The 25,327-nt window shown below is 43.4% G+C and overlaps 1 protein-coding gene across 4 annotated transcripts in view; it reads right to left on the bottom strand.

Annotated features, from left to right (window-relative positions):
* MTUS2 (microtubule associated scaffold protein 2) overlaps window positions 1–25,327 on the bottom strand; it is a 269,268-nt gene that overhangs the window by 32,059 nt on the left and 211,882 nt on the right. For all 4 annotated transcript variants that reach the window (XM_048294988.1, XM_048294987.1, XM_048294984.1 and 1 more), the window contains one exon: window positions 20,813–21,021. In XM_048294988.1, coding sequence (XP_048150945.1) covers window positions 20,813–21,021 — 209 coding nt within the window. The remainder of the gene's footprint in view (window positions 1–20,812; window positions 21,022–25,327) is intronic.

The following is a 25,327-nucleotide window of genomic DNA, read 5'->3' as shown; positions in this document are numbered from 1 at the left end:
TCCTGGCAGGACAGCCACCCCCACCGGACCGACACCCACCGGACTGCCGCCAGCCTGGCCCGGAGCCGGACGATGAGCCCCGGGCGGTGACACTGTCAGAAAGGGATGTCACGTCCCCGCGCGCCGAGACCGGCCAAGGGGACTTGTCAACCTGATGCCTCCCAGGGCCCCGGGGGATGCGGGGGCCGGGACGGTGCCGCGGGGCGGGCGGCAGCGGAGCCCGGCGGGTGCGGAGCGGCGGCAGGATCGCCCCCCGCCAAGCGCTGCCCGCTCCCCGCCCTGCCGCCGCACCGCTGCTCGCCCGCTGGGTCCGGCCTCTCCCGAGAAAGGTCGCTCCGGCTGGCAAAGGCTTGCCCACAGCAGGGCACGTCCAGCAGCGCCATCGCAGAGAAGTGCTGGGGCGGGCGGCTGCCGGGACGGGGTTGGAAACTTCGCAGCGACAGCCCCAAACGCGCTGAAATCCGAGAGTGAGCCTGGGCTCTCAGCCAGAGTGCCGCTGCGTTCTCATCTTCGTGCCGCATCCAGAGTCACTGATCACCGCAGTCCCCGTGCTCCGCAGCCGCCCGGACGCTGCCTTTAAGCTGAGCGTGCCCCGGCCGGCTGCCGGCGCGGCCGCTCTCCCGCAGCGCTCCCAAATCCACTCCCGCCGTGACTCGGGCAGCGCGGCTGCGGTGCCTCTGCACGGCGCCTCTGCCGCACTGGGCCCCCCCGGCCGCCGTGCGGGCTCTGCGGCTGCCCCGCGGCTCTGCGCGGTCCTGCGCGGCTCTGCCGGCGCGACTCGGGCCGAGCGCAGCGCTGCGCGGCTCCGCGGGGGCCGGGCGCGGGCGCTGCCGGCCAGCGGCTCACTCCAGACCGCGACACCGGGTGTCCCCCGGCCTCCCGAGACGCTCTAATCTCCCTGAAAGGATTTTCCCAGAAGTCATTTATTTAAGTCGCGAGGACGATGAACACCCTGTGGATCTCTGTGGCTCCTTTTAATGGCAAAACCAGATCTCTGCAGCGTACCCAGAGACTTTTGTAATCCTCGACGGCTGGCGTAATTTTTTTGGCCATGTATATATGTATTTACACCACATAACCTAACCCTAACCGTGACCTGCATATACACGCGGGTGTGTTATGTATGTCCGGTCTGTATCCACTTGCCCACTGGGTACACATTTCCTTGGCAGGACCCAGGACATGGAGCTGCAGCAACCTCACTTCTCCTGGGCTGTTGCTTTTGGCACGACATATTTTCCTCTAACAATTTACACTCAAGACAATGCTGGGAAAAGGCAGAAGAGTTCAGTGACTCACACGCAAGGTGATGTTTGTTCACTGTTTGCAACCTGAAAATGACTATTTTCCTGAAAGCCAAATCACTACCAAACATACAGAAAAGTGTCATTGCCCTTAATGCTGAACAGCTCTGCCTTCTGCTGGGAAAGATGCTCACATCTGTGCTTCTCTGGACAGGTGCTTTTGTTTTTATTTTAATGTATGTTCAACAGTGATTGGTGATGCATAAAAGTGATTTTGAAAATAGGAACCAACAAGAATGTCCACCAAAACTGTATTAAATTACATTTAAATGTTCAGGTAACTCCAGTTTGCGTCTGCTCTTCCTCAGCCCTGCCAGGACTTCAACTGAAGTTTTAGAATATCACAATCAAGTAATTAAAAACAAACAAACAAACAAACAAACAAACCCAACAACATAGAAACCCCACCTAACAAACAAATAAACAAAAAACCAAACCCAAACACCAAACCAAATTAAAAATTTCACTCCAAATACATGTCTTTTAACACTTGTGTTCAAGACCTAATTTTCTTTACAGCATCTGAAAATTAATTTGGTTGGCTACTGAACAGCTACAGAGTAGAGGTAAAAAGAGACTTCCTTGTGTGGTGAAATCATTTCATCCTCACTGCAGGAGCTTCTTTTTTTGCCACACAACCTGAAGTCTGTAGTTTGGATCTTTTACAGTCCGAATCCCAACAGGAAACTTCCTAACCACCATATTAAAAAACCCACATAACCACCTGTAGACAAATTACCACAGCCATTTCTCTGAGCTGGCTATTAGAACTACAGTATTTAGATCCACAGGTCTGACTAACAGGCAGGGAATATAAAACCCAGTCATTATTCCTTTTGCTATGCTTTTAAAATGAAGTACTCATCTTCTTCAATTACTTTGCTAATAAGGGGGGATTTGCTGTTTGCACGTGATTATAAATCTGAGGTAAAGATTAGCTAGCAAGGTCTATGCACCACTTTAGTACCACTTAAGCACTAAACTGGAAGAGAAAATATTTAAGTGAAACTTAAATATAGCAGAAATCACATGTTGTTCTTCTGGCAAGGGTCAATTGAGGCCCCAGAGGCCAATTTAGGATTGATAAAGGATAAGGATGTGCTTGGGAGAGCTGCTGGGCTCTTTGGTCAGCTTAGATCCTTTTGGAGAAAGTGAGACCAAACTCAATTTGAATTAAACCTCATCTTTCAGGTCAAGGTGTGTAGCCTTAAGGTGAGAAAAGACACAACACGAGAAAGCAAACACAAAATGGAAACTATTTTAAAAAGCAATTCCTCAGTCAAACGCAGGAACAAGGAGCATGAAGAAGGAATTTAGGAGAGGTCTCTGTGGTGGCAGCATGCTGACAGGTGGGTTACCATGTGGAGGACTTTGAACACACACCTGAAGGCAGCAATGCCTCAGGAATTAAGGATATAGAAAAGGAAATGAACATAACTGAGACAGGAGCAAAACACTCAGCAAAACAGGCACATCAGAGGAGAGGACAGCCCCTACACCCAAATTCTATGAGAACTGGCACTTTAAACAACAGGTTCAAAACAAGGTTTTTAAATTACTGATTCTTAATTTTAAAATGCTAGAGTCATCTGCCTGATTTCAGTGGCCATGTGGCACTTGGATCAAATACTGAGAGGAATAATACTTTAAAAAAACCTTGTTAAGCACAACAGAGCACCAAAGGCAGGTAGATCCACACCAATGCAGACTGCTGCCTTTGTACACCAAAAGAATTGATACTTTTAGAGAAGAGTAATATGTAACTCCCACCTATTGGGGACCAAGTGACCATGTGGTGCCAACGACAACATTGATCATCAGGCCGGGAAAGACTGGGAGCTGCGGAAAAAGCGTTAAGCAGGGAGGAGGCCTTTGGGGGAGAGGAGAAGGAGTGGCAGTAAATGGTACTGTTGGACTGAGCAGAGATAATGAATGGAGCTGTTCAAAGATCAATCCTTGGGGCAAGTTACGTCCTTCACTTTTGACCCTGGTCATATATTAGTGAGTGCTAATGAGATGATGGATGCACTGTCCATCAAGGGGCGAGTCAAAACACCATGTTTATCAAGGTAGATGCTGTTTAGGGCTATAGGAGTGGTCATAATAAGAAATACAGAATACTGAGCAGTCCAAGGTCCCAATCACAGGGACAAATAACAGGAAATTCAAGTAGAAGATGGAAACTCATCAGCTGGAAATAAGAGCAAAAAAAAGTGTTGCTTATCCAGTCATGGGATGACTGAGAACTGTGTCTATGGTACACCTCTGAGCAAAGGAAATACAGCCTTAGGCTCTAGGAAAGAGGGAAGTTTAAATGCCTTAAGAAAAGCCACAGAGAGATCTCGGCTGAAACCTCACACAGTTCTGGTCCCCTGTGTTTTGGGGATACCAGTTCTGAGGCAGGGATATAGCCCACACCACTGGAGGGGTGCTGTGTAAATACACATCTGCTTCTTCTAAGAAAACAACAGTAAAGTTGGCAGTGACAGCTTTCTATAAATACAGGGAGGACAACACTAAGAGAGGCAGAAGTACTTCAAGGTCAAAAAATGTATTTACATAAGAGTAAAAGGGTATGAACTTGGGCATACCTAAGTCACAAGAGATTCTGAAACAGTCCTTTGGTAGAAACAGAGGAAAATATAATGACTTTCAAGCTGAAATTTGATCATTTTAGGGAAGAAGTTATGGGATTTGGCAACAGGGAGGGACGGGATTTGATGACCCAGAATGAACTTTGCTAGCCTTTCCTATCCATGCAATACTGCTTGTCTGTGCATTGTCACCAGTATATTGCTACGCATTTTGCTGATGGTCCACGCCCAGAGTGTGAATGTGCCTCTGCAAAATGCTTTGCGTGGAGCTCTGTCCCAACAGATCTTGCTCACATTGCCCTTCAAAGCAGAATGAAGAAGTCTGTGGATAAGACACAGATCAACATGGGCTGGAAAATGTGCACTGTTAGTTAAAAAACCACTTTTCATAAAAGTTGTAGTTTTGTTTCATTACTAGAAAGAGAAAATACAGGTAAGTTCCCCAAAGAAAGGTGTTCCTTATGTGTAGGATTAGCAACAAATATAAGAAGAAAGAAGTCTGATAAAATTAGATTTTAAAACATAAAATTAAGTGCACAAAACAAGTGACTTAACAGGGTATGTTTTACAATATTTATTGACTTCAGTGGAAACACAATGTAGTTAGCACCTCACAGGGCAAGACTCCTAGGTGATTAAAGGCCAAGGAGGATATCTACATGTTCCTAAATGTCCCAGGGGAGTTGCTTAGTCTATAAACAATCTATTCTAATGGTAAAGAGGCACCATGGGCAGCAAGTTTTCCATACAGTGACAGAATCAGTGCTTTCCTCCATGATGCACGTAATACAATTCCTATTTACTGTCCAAGCAATTTTAATATTTTACATCTATCTGAACTAAATTGGAAGAGGTAGGGATAAATTAGCCATATTTTATGATTTACTACAGTCCCCAAATGGGGCACATTATTCTCTTTAGCTCCATAATGGTCTTTATGCATCAATATCACTCTGCTCAAACCATCTCATCAGGGTTCTATACTTATATACTTATATTCTAACATATATAAGAAGATTTGCATTCCTAACCATTAGTATCTGATGCTTCCCTGTTTTATGGAGGCTGGCTAAACTTTCCTGGGAGAAATACACTGCTTTGCCTGGATTTTCACAGTGCAAAGATACGGCAAAGTGTGAAGATGGAGATCCATGGAGAGGGAAAAACCAAATGGAAGTCTTGGGAAAGCTCTGGGAGATAAAGGTAGTAACACAGTGCTATGTGTGTCACTGAGCAGGAGAATCCTCAAGTGAACTGCACATTATTCATCCTTTATGAAGCACTGGAAAGGTTTGCTGAGGGGCATAGCATGCGAAGTATGTCAAACAAATATTTAATTTGAATAGATAACACTCTGAGGGCATGAGCAGCAGAAGACAGTACAAGAAACAGGAAGGGATGTAAATTTTTTTGCAAGAGGACTGCCAGCTCTAAGAGTAAGTTGATAGGGCAGTATCCAGTGCTTATGGAAATAAACATAGGGAACAAGGAGAAAGCTGAAGGAGACAGTGGTTAGAGGGGAGGACCAAGCAGAGTGAAGACAGCACAATGGGGATACAGAGAGAGATAATGGGGAGAGAAGGCTGAGGTGGGGCATTCCAGAAGTTTAAAAACTGCTTGCCGTGGTAAAGAAACAGAAGCACAGGTTCAAAAAAGGAGATGAAACTAAGAAAGGAAAGATCATTCTGCAGATGGCATTTCAGAGGACAAAGGGATATGCAGTGGTGGAGGGAGACAAGGAACAGGAGACTGCAGGAATGAGGAGAGACGGGACGGTCAGATTCAGATGGCCTGGTGCATAACTGAGACACTGCAACTGCTGTAATGTCTCAGCTCTGGAGAGTGATGGATAAGTCAGGCTATCGGCAGCTGCCGCCTCCTGGCATTCTCTGCAGTCAACAGCGGGAGGCGACCGTGACACCGACATTAAGCACCTCCAAAGGACGCGTGAGGAGAAGTCTGGTTGGCAGCATTCAGTGGGGGCAGGATTTTGTCTAAGGCAGTGCAGAGGTAGGGTAGGACAATGCTATTCCAGTAATGCATTTTGAACAGGAGACTCAGAAATCATTGAGTGGCATGCCAAAGATGGGAGAGCAAGGCAAGGAGAAGGGACATCCAGCACAGCTTCTGAGATTATTACAATCAATTTCTCTGCATGTACTCTCTTCAAACACCGTTACAGTTTGTGTGACAGAACACACAGGTGGACTTTGTCAGGATTTTGATATCTACAAGAGAGAAGCTGAGTATACTGATGGAGCTGCAGACAACTGGGGAGACTGAATTTGTTTTGCAATAAGCCAAACATTGGCCTCAAAGACTGAAATTGATTTATTGTCAGTATTGTTAATTCTTCAATTCTGCAAGGAGTACAACTTGGAAACAGTCTCAACTAGTCCGAAATTCTCTTCCAGTTTCACTTACTGAAACTGCCAGTCACACTGTATTTCTGTGAGTGCTTGAAACCAATGAAGATGAGTGCTGCTGTCAAAGGGTTTTAATCTTCCCCTCTCCTGGTCACTTGTTTTGTCCCAGCTTCCTTTCTTATAGTCACACAAGTGTTTGGGCACTGAATCAGATGGGGGGTAAACTAAAGCAGGGAGAAAGTGGTGAATTTGGGGAGAGTCAACTTTGCTAGCACAGGGCCAACTTCCCCAGAACAAGGAATGGAGTCCACACTCTGCTGTCAGCCAGGAAGAGAATCCTGTCACAAGCCCCTGAACCTTAATCTTGTCAGACTGAAAACTACAGTGGCCCAAGGAAATAAGAAAAGCAAATACATTCACTATTACATTTCACTTTCCTTGTTGGAGGTGCATTACAAGTTTTCTCTGACACAGCTCTCTCATTAGCAACACAGTTCTCCACATTGCTCTTCAGACATACTCATGTGGTTCATTATTTTCCAGGTTGGGGCTGTTATTTTTGTTCTTGCCTAACTTAAAAAAAAAAATCAGAGAATGTAATACAGTGATTTGGGGATTCCTGAAGACATGAGCAGTCAGTAATGAGTTTCAGTGAGATGATTCAGCCAGAGCTGAAAGTCATGCCAGATGGCCCCAGAATGGCAATTTCTCTTGGATTTATGGTGAGGTTTCACATTTTGTGCATTACTCACTACCATGAGCTTTTAATGATCCTCAGGCAACTTACATGGAAGCAAACATTTTTTAATATAGTTTTTCAACTATACAATTATGCTATTGCCTATTTGGATGAATAGAATGTTTACTCTAGAATTTAAGAAATTAACACGGACTACATGCCCTCTGTTTCTCAAGTGAGAGAGCTCAGCCAGATGAGCCAGATTCAGTTCTCATATAAAAAGAATGTGAGGATCTAAACAAAATTCCTTCAACTTTTGTTATTTCTGCTGGTGTAGCCTTACATTTATTTTAGTGGCAGTAGTTTGCAAGGCCATGGATAAAAAATTCATGAGAGAACAATGCTTTATTTCTACGTTTTCTAGTTCTTGATGTCTGGAAAAGTACAAAGTAAGCATTCCAAATGAACTAGCTCTCGTTGTCAGGGAATTCACGTTTCCTCATATTCAATATCATTTATGCATCAAGATCACAAGGAAAAATGCATGTTTTCACTGAACTCCTCATCTGCCCTCTACCCAGGAATACATCCCCTGCAAGGCTATATCTAAATTCCAAACCTCTGAGCAGCTGGAAGCAGATGGCCATTTTCTTAAATCAACTTTGCAGAGAAATGTTCCCTTCTCCCAACAAACAGGTAATCTCCTCTCCTCCCCTCCTTAGTTACTCTGGGCCAAAGCCAATGACAACTTCAAGCTGCTGTATTTTGAAGCCAAGCAGAGCAAGGGACAAGTGCTGACATCCTGTGACAGCAATTTCAGCGGCAAAGAATTCCAGCGGCTTTACATGGACCAAGTTTCTCCTATAGGAAGGATTCTCAGTGCTCTGCTGAGAAGAATAGTACTTACTACCATTAATGAGAATTCAAACAAATTCAGTTGTGGGCTTGGAATGTTTTTATACAAAAAAACCCTATCTCAGATGATTTTTAGAACTCATTGCCGAAAGGCCTCATTTATACTATCTCCCCTGTAGTTAGAGCTGGTTTGAAGAAGGAACCATAATAAACAGTTCTCAAATCATTATAATAACCACACCACCTTCTGAAGTTATGACGTGTGAGAAGTGATTGTAGGAAGCAGCATGTGAATCAGACCTCAGGGGTGAGAGCAAGGCCCAGGAATTTTGGGAGGATTGCAGCTGAAACCTTTTAGAGTTTGTTTCTGGAACCAGATAGCTCAGACCTGAAAGGGGGGTAAGCAAGAGACATGTTGTACTTTGGGTATATGACTCAAAAGTGTAGCTACATACTCTTGGATGGCTGTGAGGACATAGAAGGAGTATCAAGGAGATATACTTTCCACTTGAAATGTGGAAATGTCCTTGGAACACAATAATTGCCATTTATATATAACTTTGAGTCATGGTCCATCTAATTTAGATCCTGCATCTAGCCATGATTATTGCCAGAAAATTCAGAAGAAGGTGCAAGTAACCCTGCATTAGAGAGTGTGATGAAAAGATGTTCTGCATGGAAAACTCATCCTGACATCTATCTGAAAAAGGCTTCCAACCTCAAAATAGGCATCTTCCCTCTAACACATATTGCACCACCAAATATTAAATGTCCAGATATTCTTGCTACCTACAGAACTTAGTAGACTTTAAGGGCAAAGGACAAAGGGATGGTTCAATCAAATAACACAATTTTTGTATCACAGGACATGATATTTTACACAGTTGCTGTTCTATAACTACATTCGATGAAAACATCCCCTCTACAAAGGCATCCATTGGCAAACTGCTGACAAGGTGTGGATCTGCTTTCTCTTCTCACAGTGGTTTCTTCTAATAACTGATCATCTCTAGTCCTAAAAGTCTGTGCTTCTGTTGCTTCTCTGTTTCCCACATGCTTCCTTCACGTTGAAGCTGCAAAGCTTCTGCTTCTGGACAGTGGTTTCTGCTAAATTTTCCCCTGCTTGAGGTAAGTACTTTCTGGTACACAGCACTACCTTCTTACGAGGACTCTTCTGCTCTGGACTCAAGCCATTTTGCCCTTTTTCACAAAGGAAATCAATTGTTTTCTACTGTCTCTCACAAAGAGGCATTTTTCCAGATCTCAGAGTTGCTTATTGCTCTTCTCTGTTTCCTCTCTATTGTTTCGCTGTTTTCTGAAGTTGTCTGAGCACCAGTGCTAAATGTCATATAATCACGATCAGTCTCCCCAGTGCTGAATGTGCAGGTGGTACCACCCTCTTATTTCTTGCTGCCATCTCCGCTTACTCACCTGAAGATCTTGACAGTTTTTCATAACACATGCTCACAGTAGGAGCTCATGTTGATTTGTGCTGACACCAGAAACTCTTAATTGCTCCCAGGATTACTCCCTTCCAGCTGATGGCCAGACCAGTTCCAGGCAGAGCTGGTTTCAGCCTGGCTTTGCTGCATCCACCACTCAAAGCCAGTGCAGTGGGATTGTGAGTGTGTTGGTTTTACATGCCCAAAAGTGCAGGCAGCTTGCCATCCACTAATCAAATATGTGGCTCTCCAGCTGCTAAAATCTGTAACCACAACCCACACGGACTGCAATGGCGATATGAAGTTGTACCTAAGAAACTGAAGCTCAAATCAGAACTTCACTTAGAAAGGAAGTGCTGTGTTTCTGTCAGCATGTCTATATGTCTATATGAGAGGTTTTTGCAGATGTGGCACACGGTCTTGAAACACGAGGTGAAATAGTAATCACAGTCTATCTGTATTTTCAAGCCTTGCTTTCCACTGGAACAATCTCATATCTGCCAGGCAGCTTGGTCAACAGGGAAAGTTCCACTACATTGCTGCAAAATCCCTCTTGTGCGTCAGCTCAGAATGCATCTGCTGATGCATCTACATAAGAGGTCTTGTGATATTTACACTCTCACCCCCTGGGACTGGGACAGTAATTTTGGAGAGACAGGGAATTATATCAGCAGACCGTTCTAGCTTAGGAGTATGCAGTGGTGAGGGAACACAGTAAACAATCTGAAGTCTTTCTACAAATGACATTTAAAAATGCCTTTGGGACCGGGAAAATGTAAGAGATGGTCCGAAGATCCCTCATCTGCCTCACGATCATCGCCAAGGACAGAGACTGAACATAGGAGTCCTGGCCTGGCTGAGGTGGGATGTCTCCCAGGTGTTGCCTGTGGGTGTGCCCACTGGGAACTGGTACGCATTCCTGAGGAAATTAGTGCAGGTCACAATGGACTGCGCCGTTCTTGCTGCCCAGGCGGGAAGGACTGCGCTGAAGCGGAAAGGAGTGACCTGTCCTGTACATCTGTCCTGTACCTGTTTCCCAAAGCAACAGGCCTCATAACATTGGCTGTAGATCTCCTCACCTCTTGGGGAAAGGAGGGAGATGTGGAGATACAGCTAGAAAGCAGAAGTGAGAGCACTGCTAAACTCATGTCAGCTAACGCTGCTAGGCTACAAACCATGGCAGGCAGTACTGCCTATGAAAGGCATGCTTGGTATGTAACTGTGATAGTCAGTGCTAGCTTCTAGTTTTGCAATGTTATTATGAAACATAGATATGGCCTTGGCCAGTTGCCCCTCACTTCTGAAAAGGACTATAAAGGAACTTTCTAAATTAACTAAGATGAGATCTCCCCACGGAAAGAAGACGACTCTATTGGCAGAAGGCCACGAGGACTTCGTCTCATCTGTTGGTAGCTATTACCCCCCTTTTCTTCCTCTTTACCCTTTTACTTTGTTTTTCTTTATCTCTCTCTCTTTCTCTCCTCTATTGCATTACTGTGTTGTGGGCCCTTAACAAAGGTGCGCTGTTCTGAATAAAATTGAAATCCCTTGTGTCCTTTTACACTCTGAGATCAATAAACGAACCATCACGACCCTCGCTTGTATTAGCGCATTGTGACAGGAAAGAAGACAGAACATTTATTTAAGTGCCTCTAACACTCAGTAACTTCTAGTACTTCATTTTAACTAAAGATTGGTGAAATTAAGTTTTACATGAAACAGAAGATATTCCAAAACTATAGGAAAGAAGTTCAAGCATTATAGTCATATGTGTGGCACCTACACAAATACATGGCATATATCCAACTGTTCCATGTTTATTTCTAAATTAATCCTTTTCATGGTTCTAGCCATTGCTTTGAGTATGTTATGGTCCTTTGTAATGTGTTTGTTTTTAAGAATACCAGTTAGTAAGAGGTGAAAGCAAAAAATCAGGCCAAATATCTGAAAACTTCTACCAAATCAGGAGGTGATCTCTGTTTTTTACAGTCAGAGCAGAAAGAAATCCCAAAACCTTTTTCTTTTGCAACATGGATCCCACTGGAAATGCAGAGATACCTGGACAACATCCAGTCCCTCCTAAACATTTTCCTTCTACTTTCCAGGGCAGAATAACTCGGCAGACACTTAAACCTATCAAGCATATCCTTCCCTAACCTGCAAGTTATCTGTGGGTTGTCATTGCCTCTTCAGAGGGCTGGGGAGCTTTGCCTATCAGAGACCTGTCTTGGTGCTTACCTCCTGCCTGGCAGGAGGTGTGAGGCAGCTTAAAACAGACAGCTCAACATTACACAAGTTTTTCCAAGAAGCTTCAAAAGCCATTTTCAGAAATGCAGCCAACTTTAGCTGCTGAAGGGATCACTGCTTACTTAACCATCTTGTGGTCAGACCAATCCCCCAGGCTCAGGTTCAGCCTGAGCAAGGTGCCTATGCCAGGCATGGGAAGAATGTCCCATGTTGCAGGTGATGCAATACTCCAGATGAAGGGGGAAAATAGCTTTCCCTACTCTTGGGGAAGCCAAGACCCTGCACAGAACTGAAGAGTCATGGGACCAAAAGGGTCCTCTTGCAGCATGCAGCCAACTGCCTGGGGCACCAAAGCTCAGATGTATAAAGGCATCTCCAGCCCCAAATAAGGTCCAAATTCAGGCACCTCTCTGGTAAGTGGTGTTGAACCCCAGCACTCTCCAGGCAGCGCACCAAAGGTGCCAGGGCTTCTTGTACAATCCATGGGCAGACACACTCAATATGTCCCCTGAGGAGAAGCATCCCTCTCGGTCTATTCACTGACTGTAGTGTACTAAGCAATAAAAAAAAAAAAAAAGCCAACAAAACAAAGCAAGGAAGAAACACAGCTAATTCTCCCTCACAGATGAAACCAGAATGTGGTAATAAGAATAGCTGTGGAGCCTGTTTGCCTCAGAAGCAGCCATCAGCCCAGAAGTGCTGCTGAGGACATGTCCTGCTGCTCATTTCTGCAGCTGCCTGGAGAAACGTGCTGCACCACAGGAAACACCGACAAGGGCAGATGGGACGAACCTGTGTGGCATGTAAAATATTCATCACACCCATTTGGTGTAAATAAACACGAACAGTGGGAGTCTTCCTGTCTGCAGAAAGGAAACTACTTGCTGGGCTCTCTTCTGCAGCTCACAGAGCTGCATACATACAACCCTTGCTGCCTCTGCACCTCCTGGTGTATGTGGGTTTGCTTTGACTTCTTGGCTGCCCTCACTATTGCACTTGGGTGACGCACTGGCAGGACATCTCACTGTCCAGTCGTCCAGTGGTGCCTGTCACTGTGGCCCTGTCAGCAACCCCAAGACCTCTGGTGCTCCAGCCCTGTCCCCTGTACAGTCACTGGAAACACAGATCCTCTTCCCAGAGGACAGCTGAAAGCAGAACACATCGCACAGTGTGCTCACATGCATGCAGGTGTGTGTATCCATGCACACACACAAACACATGCCTGTCTTCCCACATAAATCCCCTAAGAAACTAAATATATGGTAATCTCCAGACTCAGTCCATTTGACTTCCCAGTTTTAATCAGGCTTTTGCCTATTTAGATGCTAAGCGCTCCAGGACTGGAACATCATCTTTATGTCATCCTCAAAATGTCTAGCACTTGTTGGGATTAATTGTGGAATAACAAAAATATTAATGTCTTCATTTCTACTGAGAATGCTATTTGAAGCTCAAATATTAACAGAGGAATACATTAAGTCAGCCAAGTGCTTTCTGTTTTCAACAAACCCAGTTCAATCCCATCATCTTTTTGTTCCTTGTTCTGTGTAATTTGATTAAACACAAGCTAATGTTAACTTAAACAGATTGTATTCCACTGGCAAATAAGAAGATAAAAATTGATTTTTTAAGTGAGGCTAGCCTTTATGTTTTGTGATGGCTAAAACCATAGTATTCCTGCAATTAATAAGCTGGCACATGGTTGGTTTGATGGACATATAGCACTACCAGACCTTTGTTATGGATAATAAATTGTTCCACTTTTTAGACTGTAGAAGCACTAAGATCACTTGAAAAAATTTAAGTTCTATTGCACTGATCATTGTTGCCAATATTATTACAATGCCTATATAGATCATTATTAGACATGTCTGTATCAATGGAGCTGTGCCACTTTGCCCAGAGGGGAATGTAAAGCCACCAGACAAAATTATTGCTGCCAGAGGTGTGAAAATCCAAGCAGGGGGAAGGTAGGGAAGGCCACGGGTGTGTATCTGAGGGCAGGAGAGCTCCTGGGATGCTACGATGGGCATCTCCAGGTGAGGCTCCAGCCACAGAATGAGCGATCATGTGATGCCTGAGGCTGGCCACATGGGAGAGAGGGACATGGATCTGCCAGAGGGACAGGTTACTGAAAAGTAACCACCAGCATGTAAATATGTCAAGTTACTCAGTGGTCACTGCTTCTTCTGGGAAGGGAACTCAGTATTTGCCCTCTCTCTAGGCTGATTCTAACCATCTTTGGACTTATGTTCAAAAATTTCATTTTGAAATGACTTTTGAAGATTATCTGTGAATTGAGGCATGGCCTCCCCCTTTACAGCAACTTTAAAGAGTGATATTTGGTCTTGTCATAAATATTTTATGCACATAATTGTGTGCATAAAACAAGAGATGTGCTGAAAGGTTTGCCTCCGAAGGGAGGCTCCGCTTTTTGACTCCCAAAGAGAGGATGGGATCCCTCTGACCTGGACAGGCCAGGTCTTGTCCACCCCACTGCTAATGAGAGTTATGGTTTCCTTATTTACTTCCTGAAAGGTATCTACAAATTTTCATTTGTTAAATATTTCTGTTCTCTCATGGAAACAGAAAAATTCTTCAGTTCCTGGTGTGATTAATACTTTCATATATGAACCTTGCACCTATTGATCTTCACTGGATTGTAAAGCCTTTGTTCTGTTACATTCTTACTAGAAATCTTGGTAGAGTGTCTCTGGGGAGTAATCAATGAATCAATCAAAGAAAAAAACCTCCAAAAAACAAAACACGAGAAAACAAACAATGATTGATCTGAGGATATTGCCTCTTTGCGGCAAGAGAGGAATTTAAAATGCATGGAATTTAGAAGAGGTGCACATTCCCATTGACTCCTTCACTGAACTGAAAGAACGGCATGAAAACACTGTGATTTGGGTTTTCCCTGTCCTGTCCCTGTCTATGATGAGAGGCCACAACAGCACTGGACCCTATTACTCATCACTGCTTTTCACACCACTTCCAATGTGTTGCCAAATCCCTCAAGCCCAGACGCCTACCCAGCTTGGAGGCTGCCAACATTACAAGAACCACTTCTGACTCTTACGTGTTTTTTCCTCTGAATGCAGTATAAAATCAAGGCTGTCAAAGTCAGTTGCTTACAGAAGAGATGGATAATACAAACAAAAGGAGAAAATAAATTCACTTTTACCTGATGCTTGGCACACATCCTAAATATATTTCTCTTCAAGGACAACATGTAAATAAAGAGGTCTTTAATTTTTAATGGCCATTTAAAACCTCTTCAAGAGGAGCATTAGAATGCCTGGAGCTATTTCTTTTTTATCTCAAAATTTAAAATATTTATGTGTAACTAACAAAACCCTTCTCCAGCCAAGGATACGAACATAGTCTAATTTGGGTTTTTTTTCAAAACAAGGCCATGTAACTACTCCAGCAATTCCCAGGGAAGCATATTCTTCCACCTCCCGAAACTAAAATTTGCACTTTTTGTCACAGCAGTGTCTCTAAGAAGGCCACTGAGGACACAGGGAGAAGCCAAGAGATTCCCTGCACCTTTTTCCTTCTGTTTTGCAGGGTCTGAAGCAGAGCTGGCCATACTGTCTGGAAGCAGTGTAACATCCAAAGGTACCCAAAGGATGAGGAAGGGAAAGATACTAAGCTGCTTTAAGGTTTCTATTCCTGTAGCACCTTACCTAACTCACTGCCTGACTTTTAGCATAGACAGAAAATAAGCAGGGGCCTGCAGAAGGTGATTTCCTTCATTTCACAAACCCCAATCCATTCCTTGCGTAGACTGACCACGTGTGAGTGGCCTGCAGGCCCCACAGCATCTGCACTGTAGAGCCTTCATTGTAATGCTTGCAAGTAAAGGAGTACACCTCTGGATTCTTACTGCTCCGTTTTACTGATGCCATGAAGATTTTTTGCCTTTTCTTTTATATCCCTGTTACACCTTTTTACAACTTCTGTATTCCTAGTGCTTTTTCCCTACATTCTTGGACTTGTTTGTTCAGCTAAGAGACTAAACATTTTAGAAGCTTCGTAGCTAGGGATCAGTGTGCCCCAGACCCCAAGGTCCTCTCCAGAACACATTCTGTAAACTAAAATAGAACCATCCAGGGGAAGGTTCCTTGGGGACGGGGGGCTCACTTGAGCCTCTCATTGGGGAATCTTTGATAGATATGCTAATTAGTAAAACCTATAATGTTATACCTGATCTTTCGGGGGGGGCATAATTCAGCGGGGTGCATTTTGATGCATATGACCTGGATGTGTGCACCTAAGGATCCTTAAAATAAATACCAAGGTAAAATCCCTTTTCCCCTTCTAACCGTGTATGACTCTTGATTTTAAGACCAGGAAAAGGCATCATTACCATAACTAATAGCCCCACGTACCAAATCTTGTGCATTTCTCCTTAAAAAGCAGTTTAGAAAGCTCTAAATGATGACAGAGCTTCTTTCTATTTTTTTTCCTCCCAAGTAAACAAAGTGTTTTGTTTTCCGTGAAATAAGTTTTTTTTTATTCATAACCCTAAACTGTCAGTGTTTGATGAGTCCAAAGTGTATTTTTTTTTCAGGATACAGAATGGAAATATTGAGCTGCTCTGACTGCTCTGGTCTCCTTCAGGAGCAATGAAAAGAATGAACTTGCTCAATACTGCTAACTGTAATCGTGAGGAGGGAGGAATGGCACTCTTCTAAGGACTATTCTCGGGCCAGATTAAAACATATTTTGCAAATGCTGGGAAAGCATTACCCCTGAAAGCCAGAAGTTCAATCTTTCTGGTGAGTGCCGGCTTCTCACCACTCTGCCAGCACCAGGCACGAACAAATAGATATATTTTTCCTGAACTTCTTCTCTGAGACAGTTGTGAAAATAAACCATTTTCAGCTTAGCCAAAGATAATCCCTTGAAATGTTAGCCCAAATTAATGTTTTGGAGGCAGTGGTGGGAAGTGCCAAGCAACTTATAAATAGCATGGCCAATTTTGCCTCTAGCACAAGCAGTCATTGGCCAGAGATGTTACATGACACTGGGTGGCATGTTGTTCATTCACAGGACAGGAACATTACACTCAAGAAGACACACAAGCACACACTTATTTGTTATTTAAACGAGGGAAAGGTCTTCCTTGCCCACCCTAGATTTTGCAGGATATTGCTGTGTGTGTTTACTCTTCTGGAAGACATGTACTGCATACCCACGGTTAGATGTGCAGGCAAACACACTCTGGTTACTGGTGACATGCCTTTCCCAGTCTTGGTAGACACAAAGTTCTGGGATGCCATCAAATACAGTGTTGTCCCAACTCTTGTTCAGGACATCTGTGTAGTTCCTCCATTCCTAGCTGATCCAGCTGCACTTGTGCTGGGACCTGTCCTGAGCAGTTTTTCCCCCACGATGAAAATCACACCAAGAGACCGTGCTGCAGGTCTGGAAACTCCTCCCTTTCCCTTCCCTGATCCCACCCTTGGGGTCTGCAGCCCAGAAAGGATCCCTTCTCCTCACATGCACTGTAGCTCTAGAATCCTCCTCTGAAGTTTCAGAGGCAGAACTAGGACTCCACTTTCCTGCTGGGGCAGGCTGGATTGCAGAGAGCCATTAGCCCAGTTTCCAGGACCTCGGTGCAGTTTGGCCACAGCAGCCCCCAACACAAACGCTTCTCTGAGTGGACTAGGGACCTGAAAGTGGATTTTTTTGTTTTTCTCCCCATTTACGTCCGGAAAGATTTTTCTCTCCAAAATTTGTCACTTCGGGTGACTCTCCTTTAGATGGCACTGTTACCACTTCCAAGAGGGATCACTGCTGGCCACTTCGCTGAACAGGGCTGAAACTGGGCCAGGACTGCCACTATCACTGGGCTAACAAGCCAGAGCAGTTCAGGAGTCATCCAGATCAGGGGTCTAGAGATATTTGCTCTAAAAACTCTTCCTGGTGTCACTCCAGCTCCCGTCAGTCAGTTGTTCACTTTGGAGTACCAGCACAGCACAAGGGTTGTATCGGCAAGATGAGCATCTGACAACATTAAGGACAAACTTAATCTCCTCTTCAGAATTAATTTGAAGCAGTTCCAAAAGTCAACAAGAGTCATGTGCATATATGAGGGTCTTAAGTTAATACATCTGCTAATTAAATAATAATTAAAAGCCATGCTCTGAACAGGCACTGCAATCATTACTTTTCATGCTTATGTCAGAGCCACTGCTTTAATATTTTTTGTGTCTACTTCCTCAGTTATCACCGGCTCCGATTGCCTAGGCTTTTCCCAAGGATAGAAATTTGGTTTATCTGGCATTAATGGGTCTGTAATAAATACTGTTACATGCTGTGCACTTCTAGATGCCAATTAAAAGAACCATGCCAATTATGTGCATTTTCAACTGAGAAAGAGAGACGATTCCAGGATACCATTCAGCAGTGGTCTGAAACAGTCAGAAAACAAATCCAAGAAACTAAAAGAAAATGGTTATGTAATCTTAAAGCACTCAAAGCAACTGCTGGTGTGGTCCAACACTCTTTATTACATACAGCACTCTCTTTCTACAGCTAAGTATGTCTGCTGGACCACTTGCATTGGTGCTTTCCCCAGCTTTGGAGAAGGAAGAGAAACAGTGTGAGCAAGACAAGAGAGCCATGGGCATGGGCAGACTCCTACCTGCATGCAAAACACTGGTCCTTGGGTTGTCATTAGGACTCATTCCTGTCCTCACTGTGTAGGAGCATGTTTTCCAACAGAATTCAGGTCCAAATCTGAGAAAAATCTAGGTTTTGAACACTATTTTGTTGTGATTTAAGGAGAAAGAGACATTGGACCCAAGTGATTATCAGCCCAAAAGAGGCTCCCGAGTACCAAGATAGGGTTGGGCCCTCTGCTAAACAGAGTGGAACTGCCAGCGGGTCAAAACAGCCCCAAATTTCTCTGGAATATGGCCGCACCTTTTTCTTGAATGAGTGTTTTTCCTTTGCCACACTGCAGTTCCACTCAGACCTCAACCATTTTGCCTGCAGGGTTCTCAGAAACAAACACACACAACTCTCATTATTTTTATAATGTGAAAAGTTTTTTTTCCCCATACTGCCCTAACTCAAAGCCAGCCAACTCAATTTTGCTCAAGCTTTCAGACAATAAAGCCATCTCAGAAGATGTCTACAGATTGTATTTTTGAATGACACTCAAAAACTTGTCTGTGTCTGTGTTGCAAGACAACTGACTGCCCAGTTACACAACTGCTTGAGTAGTCCCAGGCTGTCCCACTGTATGCAAGCTCTCGACTTAAGCATTGAATTTAGGAGTGCAGCAGCCTTACTACTCCCTGGAAGTCTCAGATGGGACAGGCAAGTAACTCAAGCAGAAATTCAGGACTTTGGTGCTTTAAATAATCTTCATGAAGTGTTCACCTGCCTGCATGCACTAAAAATGGAGCCTAAAGCAACCACACTCCTAAAGGAGGTACCACACCTGGGTGGATCTGAAAAAAATCAACACCTAATCCTGCCCAAACCTGAAGGTGCCTGAAGTCGACAGGTGTATTATTTTTCACCTTCAGGCACTCAGAGGGGCATTACTGCAATCCTCAGCTGGCCTGATAATACAGAGGAGCTGGGTACATGAGGTGCAGCTGTGCTTGGCCAGGACTTGGAGAGGATGCTGTTAAATAAAGACACCTGAGTTGTCCAATTTAGGAGGCATTTTCAGGACAGATCCAACATGAGCCAACAGAATGACAGTCATCTCAAAGCTCAGTTGCAGCAGCTGTTCTCATTTAAAACATATCCAGAGGAGATGAAGGAGATAAGCCCAAGTTTCCAGGGTTCCTTCAGCAAATTGTGAATGAGGCATGTGATGAAAAATCTCTCCACAGTGGAAAATGCATAGACAAAGCTGAGCTGACAGTGCTCTGCCCTTTTTTATTTCCCTCTGATTTAAACAAGAATACTCCAAAGTCAGCTCAAAAAAAACCCAAACCCAAAACAAAAATAAACCAACCAAAAAAGCTAAAAAAAACCCAACCAAAAAAAAAAACCCCAAAACCCACCCAAAAGTGTTTAGAAATGCTCAGCAAGTCCTGAAATACAGAAATGTCAAGTTGAAAGAAAAATAGAGGGGGGAAATCTCCTGGGAATGTATTTAAAATATTTAGGACATTTTAAAAATTCCCTGTTTTTTCAGTTCAGTGAATCTCCGCCGGCAAGATCAGCTCCTACTTAGGGAACAGTGTGAATTGTGGTTATTTATTCAAAGGTAACCTTTCCCACTAATATAAAATACCCCAAAACTAAATAAAGTATTTCAGAATTTTTAAGATTGATTGAATTTAGGTTTTGTTTTCTTGTTTCTCTTTCTCTCATTTAACACAGAAGATTTATTCTTGTCTCTTCCAAAAGCAGAGAAGGGGGCAATCAAGGGTATTATCCAAACCTTAGGTCCTCCTGCTGTTGATTGTCTGCCTGTTGTACAAAGTAGCTGGGACACCAGCTTAGCCTGGGATGTTGTAAAATATGGGGGATCATGTGAACCAGGCCTGGACCTGAGTGCCCAGCTACATTTCCTAGATCACTAAACAGCTTTTGAAACAAGCAACACTTTCAAGTCTTTCATGGTTATTTTGGTTGTCTTAGAATTTATTCATTTTGACTTGAGTGAATAAACAAGGTTCTCTAATTACCAGCAACATTTTCTTTATGTTCCCTGTACATGCTGTGCATAATCTTCTACATGCTGAGAAAATGTTATCCTAACATCTTCAGCAACTGGCAACCCTGTAACAGGGACACTCTGCTTGATTCATGGTGAACAGGAAGAGTAGATAATTATTGAGGGAAATCAAATAGTTTCCTTCATCTAACAATTTTGGTTGCTCACAAGTATTAATATCTCAGTTACGCTTTCCATACCAGTGCTAGCAATCAGAGACTGGGAATTCTAAGTTTCTGCATCTCCTTTACTCCTAAAAATGCCTGCTTATGACAAATACTTCACACAAAATTCTTCCAAGTTCCTGAGCTTCTATTTTCAAATATATGGCATCAAATTATTCAACTTACCAGATTGGATGGCATCTACACTTTACACATGGCTCTTTGGCCACCCAAACCCCAAGCTTGGTGACTTGACAGAGGTGTCAGATTTCCTTTGTTATTGCAGATTTTCTTTCTATGATTCTATGAAATTAAAATTCCCTTCTCATAATAAACATTGTAAAGAAATTACATGCTTTGGTCCCAAGAACAAATTTTCAGTGACTGTGGAATAAATTTTGGCAAGTGGCAGGTGTAAAGACAAAGAATCTTTTCAATGGTATGAAGCACCCATTGCACTTACCTGCCTGAAAAAATACTGGGTTGTTATAGCAAAGACATCAAAGCCACAGCTGGCCCTCTTAAGCTCATCTTGGATATTGATCAATTGCCGGGACTGCTCATCACACTTTTCCTTCAGTCTCTGAATGAACTGCTTTTCAGTGTCTCGACCCTCTCCTGGTTTGGGGGAGAATCCATTCCTTGGGGTGGTTGGCCTTTGCTTGGGATGTCCTACAAAGGAGAGAAGAAAAGACCATTCAGGAGACTCACTTTATATGTACAGACATGACCTTTATGTGTTTCTATGGCCTTTGAGACTCATCCCTTCAAAAGAAACAAACTTTCAGTCTTTCAAAAAAAAAAAAGCAAGAGCCCAGTGAAATATGTTTTTTTAGGGGACAAAGCTCAAAGCTTTTTATCAGTCATGTCACCTCAGGCTCTGAGCCTGAAAGTCTTCTACAAGTTGGGGAGAGCTGTCCTAAGAGAGTATCACTGAGAACTGAGGTTGTTGGAGGAAGGAATCACCTCACCTCTGCTAGACATCTAGAAGAACGGAGGTCTGCATCTTGATGTGTGATGCTGGACTCTCTTGAATGGCAGTGAGAGAAATGGGCACTTCCAGGTCAGGATTCACCTTATCTTATTGCGGATGTGGAAAACAGCTAGATGACATTTATACTCTACACATGGTTTCTTTGTCCACATGAACCCCCAACTTGGTGACTCGACGGAGGTGCCAGTTTTCCTTTGCCTTTGCAGATTTCATTTGGCCTCTGAACAGAACAATGTGGGGCTGGAGTTGTCCCCCTCTGAATGCAAACACCCCATGGATATCAGGATATCACTATTACTTTCTACCTTGAGAGCTCCCCTTGCTCTCACCTTTACAACATGTCTAAAATTGCAGCACTTAGCAGGTTTGTACTGAAGTGCCACCAAATGCCACACAATGCACAAGAGTTACATCACTGGCTCTGCATGGCTGCTCTCTCAGCATCATCGACCACACCAGAATCACTACACAGTTTGCTTGTCCAGGCCCAGACAGACTCTGGCTCCTCTGGTGTGCTCCAAGTTGGCTTGAAGCAAGCCTGATGCTGTACAAAGATGTGAAAGCACTAGTGTAGCTTGAGTTCAGGGTATCAGCACAAATACTGTGTCATATTCATATCAATGGCACAAGAACTAAAGCTTACTCATGATAAGCCACTTTAGGGCAGTGAGGGTTTTTCCTCAGTTCACATCCTGCTTGAGTCAACTATCCATTTCTGTGGATATACCCAGTTATTAGGACGAAGCAAGAAGGGCCATTGTCCTGGTAGCATCGGGCTGCTCAAGCCACTGCTCGGAAAATCTGTTTTGTCTTTACCTTCTCTGCTTTCTGAGAACTCTCCTCTGCAAACATTTATGGCCAGCTGGGCATCACCTTTGCACAGCTTACTGAATTTTTTTGCCACCCTCAGTCTTTTTTGCTACCCTTTTGCTACCCCTCGGCTGATGCTCTTTAGCTCATTCCTGAATACTGGCCAGGGACCTCTGGTCTTCCACAGATCCTCCCATTTTTCTCCAGCTTTTAGCCTAGAAGCTGAAGTCAGCAAGAAAGAGGGAGAAAATATGAGTCAGACATCTTTATCCCACGTGTTACTAGACGTGGACGTGGTGGACGTGCATCTGGAACATTTCTGTGTTAGTAGAAAAGGATGTGTATGCAAGAATATGAAAAAAATAGAGAGTTTGTAATTTTATTGCCTTGTAGTATACAGTCCCTGAGAAACAACACAGAAGCCATGTCTACAACCAGGCTCCAGCAATCATGTAATAGGGGACAATCTGCTGCTGTGAATAGTACCTATTCCTTCCCTAAAAAGCCACAGAATCCTTCCACAGAGATGCCTCTGAAGGTACGAATCTGAGCCAATTTGTAAAGTAGAGCATTACAAATTCCAGAGGTAATTTTGTCAGATGTGCTTCAGATCTTTTAGATCTTTAAGACTCTGGTCTGGGTGTGCAAATAGGTCCTTTAGGGGAATTTTACTAGATCAGGCAGGGAAACAGTATGGCTTCCCCAGAGCAATACCCCAGGAGTGTATTCCTACTTTTTCAGATCCCCAGGCTTGTGTGCAGCCATTGGGTGCACATCTTCCATCTTGCTGAGCTACGTCCTGGCTCCAGGCTAAGCTTACAGGGAGCCAGCTCCAGCAGAGATGCTCCCTCAGGTCTGCAGGCATCTCATGGTGCAACTGCAAAGAGCCACAAGTGCAAAAAAACCCTTTGAAACTCTTTGTGTCCATGACTTGCATTTGTGAAAAAGAATATCATGTTCTGCAGCATCAAAACTAATGCCATGTTGTTGGAAGACTTAAATAATACAACACAAGGAGTTTTTGTCATTAACAGAGTTCAACCAGCATAGCTATTGCCCTCTATCCATTTTTATGTCACTTAAAGCCTGGCAACCTTTTTGTGCAGTAATGGTTTTTTCTTACCAATTTTTCCATTCATATCAAGGGGCTCTTAACTGTACAGTAGGTAATACCACAAAATAAGAAATTCATAAAAACAACAGCCATAAATATCTGTCTTTTTAGTATAAAAAAATCTTGGGTTGTTTAAGAAGGACAGTGATGTTACAACAGAAGGCTTAGGGAGAAGTGTAGGGGAAAGCCCTTGAAATCAGTTCAGTTTTAATTAAAACAGAAACCCATCAGGTTGCTTGCATCTTTCTAGCCTTCCTGTTAGCTGGAAGATTTGAAGTGCACATCTCTGTGTTGTCCTTGTCAGTATTATAAGCTGTCCTTGTAAATTAAACGGTGCTATTCTCCTCAGGGATAAATCTGAATTTCTCGGTTCATTTGAGTCTGAAAGGCAGCTTACTAAGCTTATTCCACCATTGATGTCTCTCTTCTGTTGCTCTGCACAAACCAGGGTATATATTAATGATGCTGGCCCTGATCCTCAATGTCCTTTTTGCTGATGGTGGGACCAGAGGGGCAGACCCAGTGTGTGCTGAAATCACTGAACCCCTTTGATCCACTTCAAAACTCCCAAGCCTTTTTTATCTAAGTGAGTGTTTGAACTAAGGAGGCATGACAAGTATATACTCATAATTAACACTGTTCAGGAGGATTTAGATAGGGAATGCAATTGATTCGCCTTTTAACTGTCCAATTTCCAACATTTTGGTAAGGAAAGGGAGCAAATTACTTTGAGACAATTGATATCAAGCATTCTGTGGAGTGACAGATGCCAGAAACAGTTGGCACCATTCTAAAATGAAGTGGAAGGAGAGCACTTGCATCTGTGGACACCTGCTCCTATACACAGATCTCAGGAATAGTACTGCAACAAAGGATAAAATTGAGATCCCTGCAAGACTCTGCATCTCAAAACTCCATTGCAAGTTTTCAGATTCAAGGCTCAAAAAATTTGTGTATAACAGTCGAAAACCAGCACTGATCAAAAGAAACTGAATGTGAGAAGGCCAGTAACAGAGGCAAATACAACCTAGAAAGAGCACTCAGAAATTTTAGAACCTGTTTCATGGCCAGATGTAGCTGTGGTGGAGTTACCTGTGAGACGCATTCTCTCCCACTGAAAAGTGTGAATGATGCAGGAGTTTGTGATTCTGACAGAGGAAAGGCTGTTACTGCCCCTTAGCACCAGCTACACTCTGTGTCCTCTTCAAAGGCTGCTTTGACTATTTTTTGAAATAGTTAAGTAGGTGAAAAAATTGTCATTATTGCTTTGTTATTGCTGTAATTATTTCAAAGAATGCCAAAGGCTACTCTAAAAAAAATAAATTAAGATGAGGTTTATTTTCCTACTTGATCCTTACAGTGATAAACAAATTTAGATTGCCTTAATTGCACACAACCAAGCTGAACAAATTCTAAATCAGTCTGATGGATGGAGATTAGTACTCAGCCTCTCACTAGAATGAAGAAAACTTTGAGGCCTCATGAATTGGATATGCCAAAACTTTAAGCCCTGAAAATTATTAAGTCACCTGTGGAAATGCAGACCTCCTTAAGACAATACAAATACACTTTACAAACATTCCTGTGTTCCATTTTGCTTTGTAATCCTAGTGGAAGCAAATCAGCTATGCTGTAACATGCTGCTACAGCCACAATCAGTGCTGATGCTTAAAACTGGACTCCCACTGTTATAAACACTGGTGAGCTTCTGGTCTGGCAGTCTCTGCAACAAATTCTTTGGACCTCTCTGTGATCTCACCAGGTGCAAAATAGCCTGTAAATTATATGACTCAGAGGACAGTGTTAAGTTCATCTTTTTACTCTAATATCTTTGTAAGGAGAAGAATTTTGTGTCCTGTTGGTGCCTGGGAAGATTAAATTTAACCTTCAGTTTTCTTGATTTTGTTGGTTGAGAAGGAGAAGAGTAGGGATTGAGTCTAGTAATAATGGAGAGACTCTTGGTGCAAGTTATAGGAGCTGGAGAGCCGATCTACATGCTTTTACATTTTGCCACCAAATGAAGCAACATGGGGTTCTATCCCCCACACCTATAACTCAAG

This window comes from Corvus hawaiiensis, chromosome 2 (assembly GCF_020740725.1).
Source record: "Corvus hawaiiensis isolate bCorHaw1 chromosome 2, bCorHaw1.pri.cur, whole genome shotgun sequence".
Classification (NCBI taxonomy): domain Eukaryota; kingdom Metazoa; phylum Chordata; class Aves; order Passeriformes; family Corvidae; genus Corvus; species Corvus hawaiiensis.
Note: the sequence above shows the minus strand (reverse complement) of the source record. Positions and strands in the feature narration are given on the sequence as shown.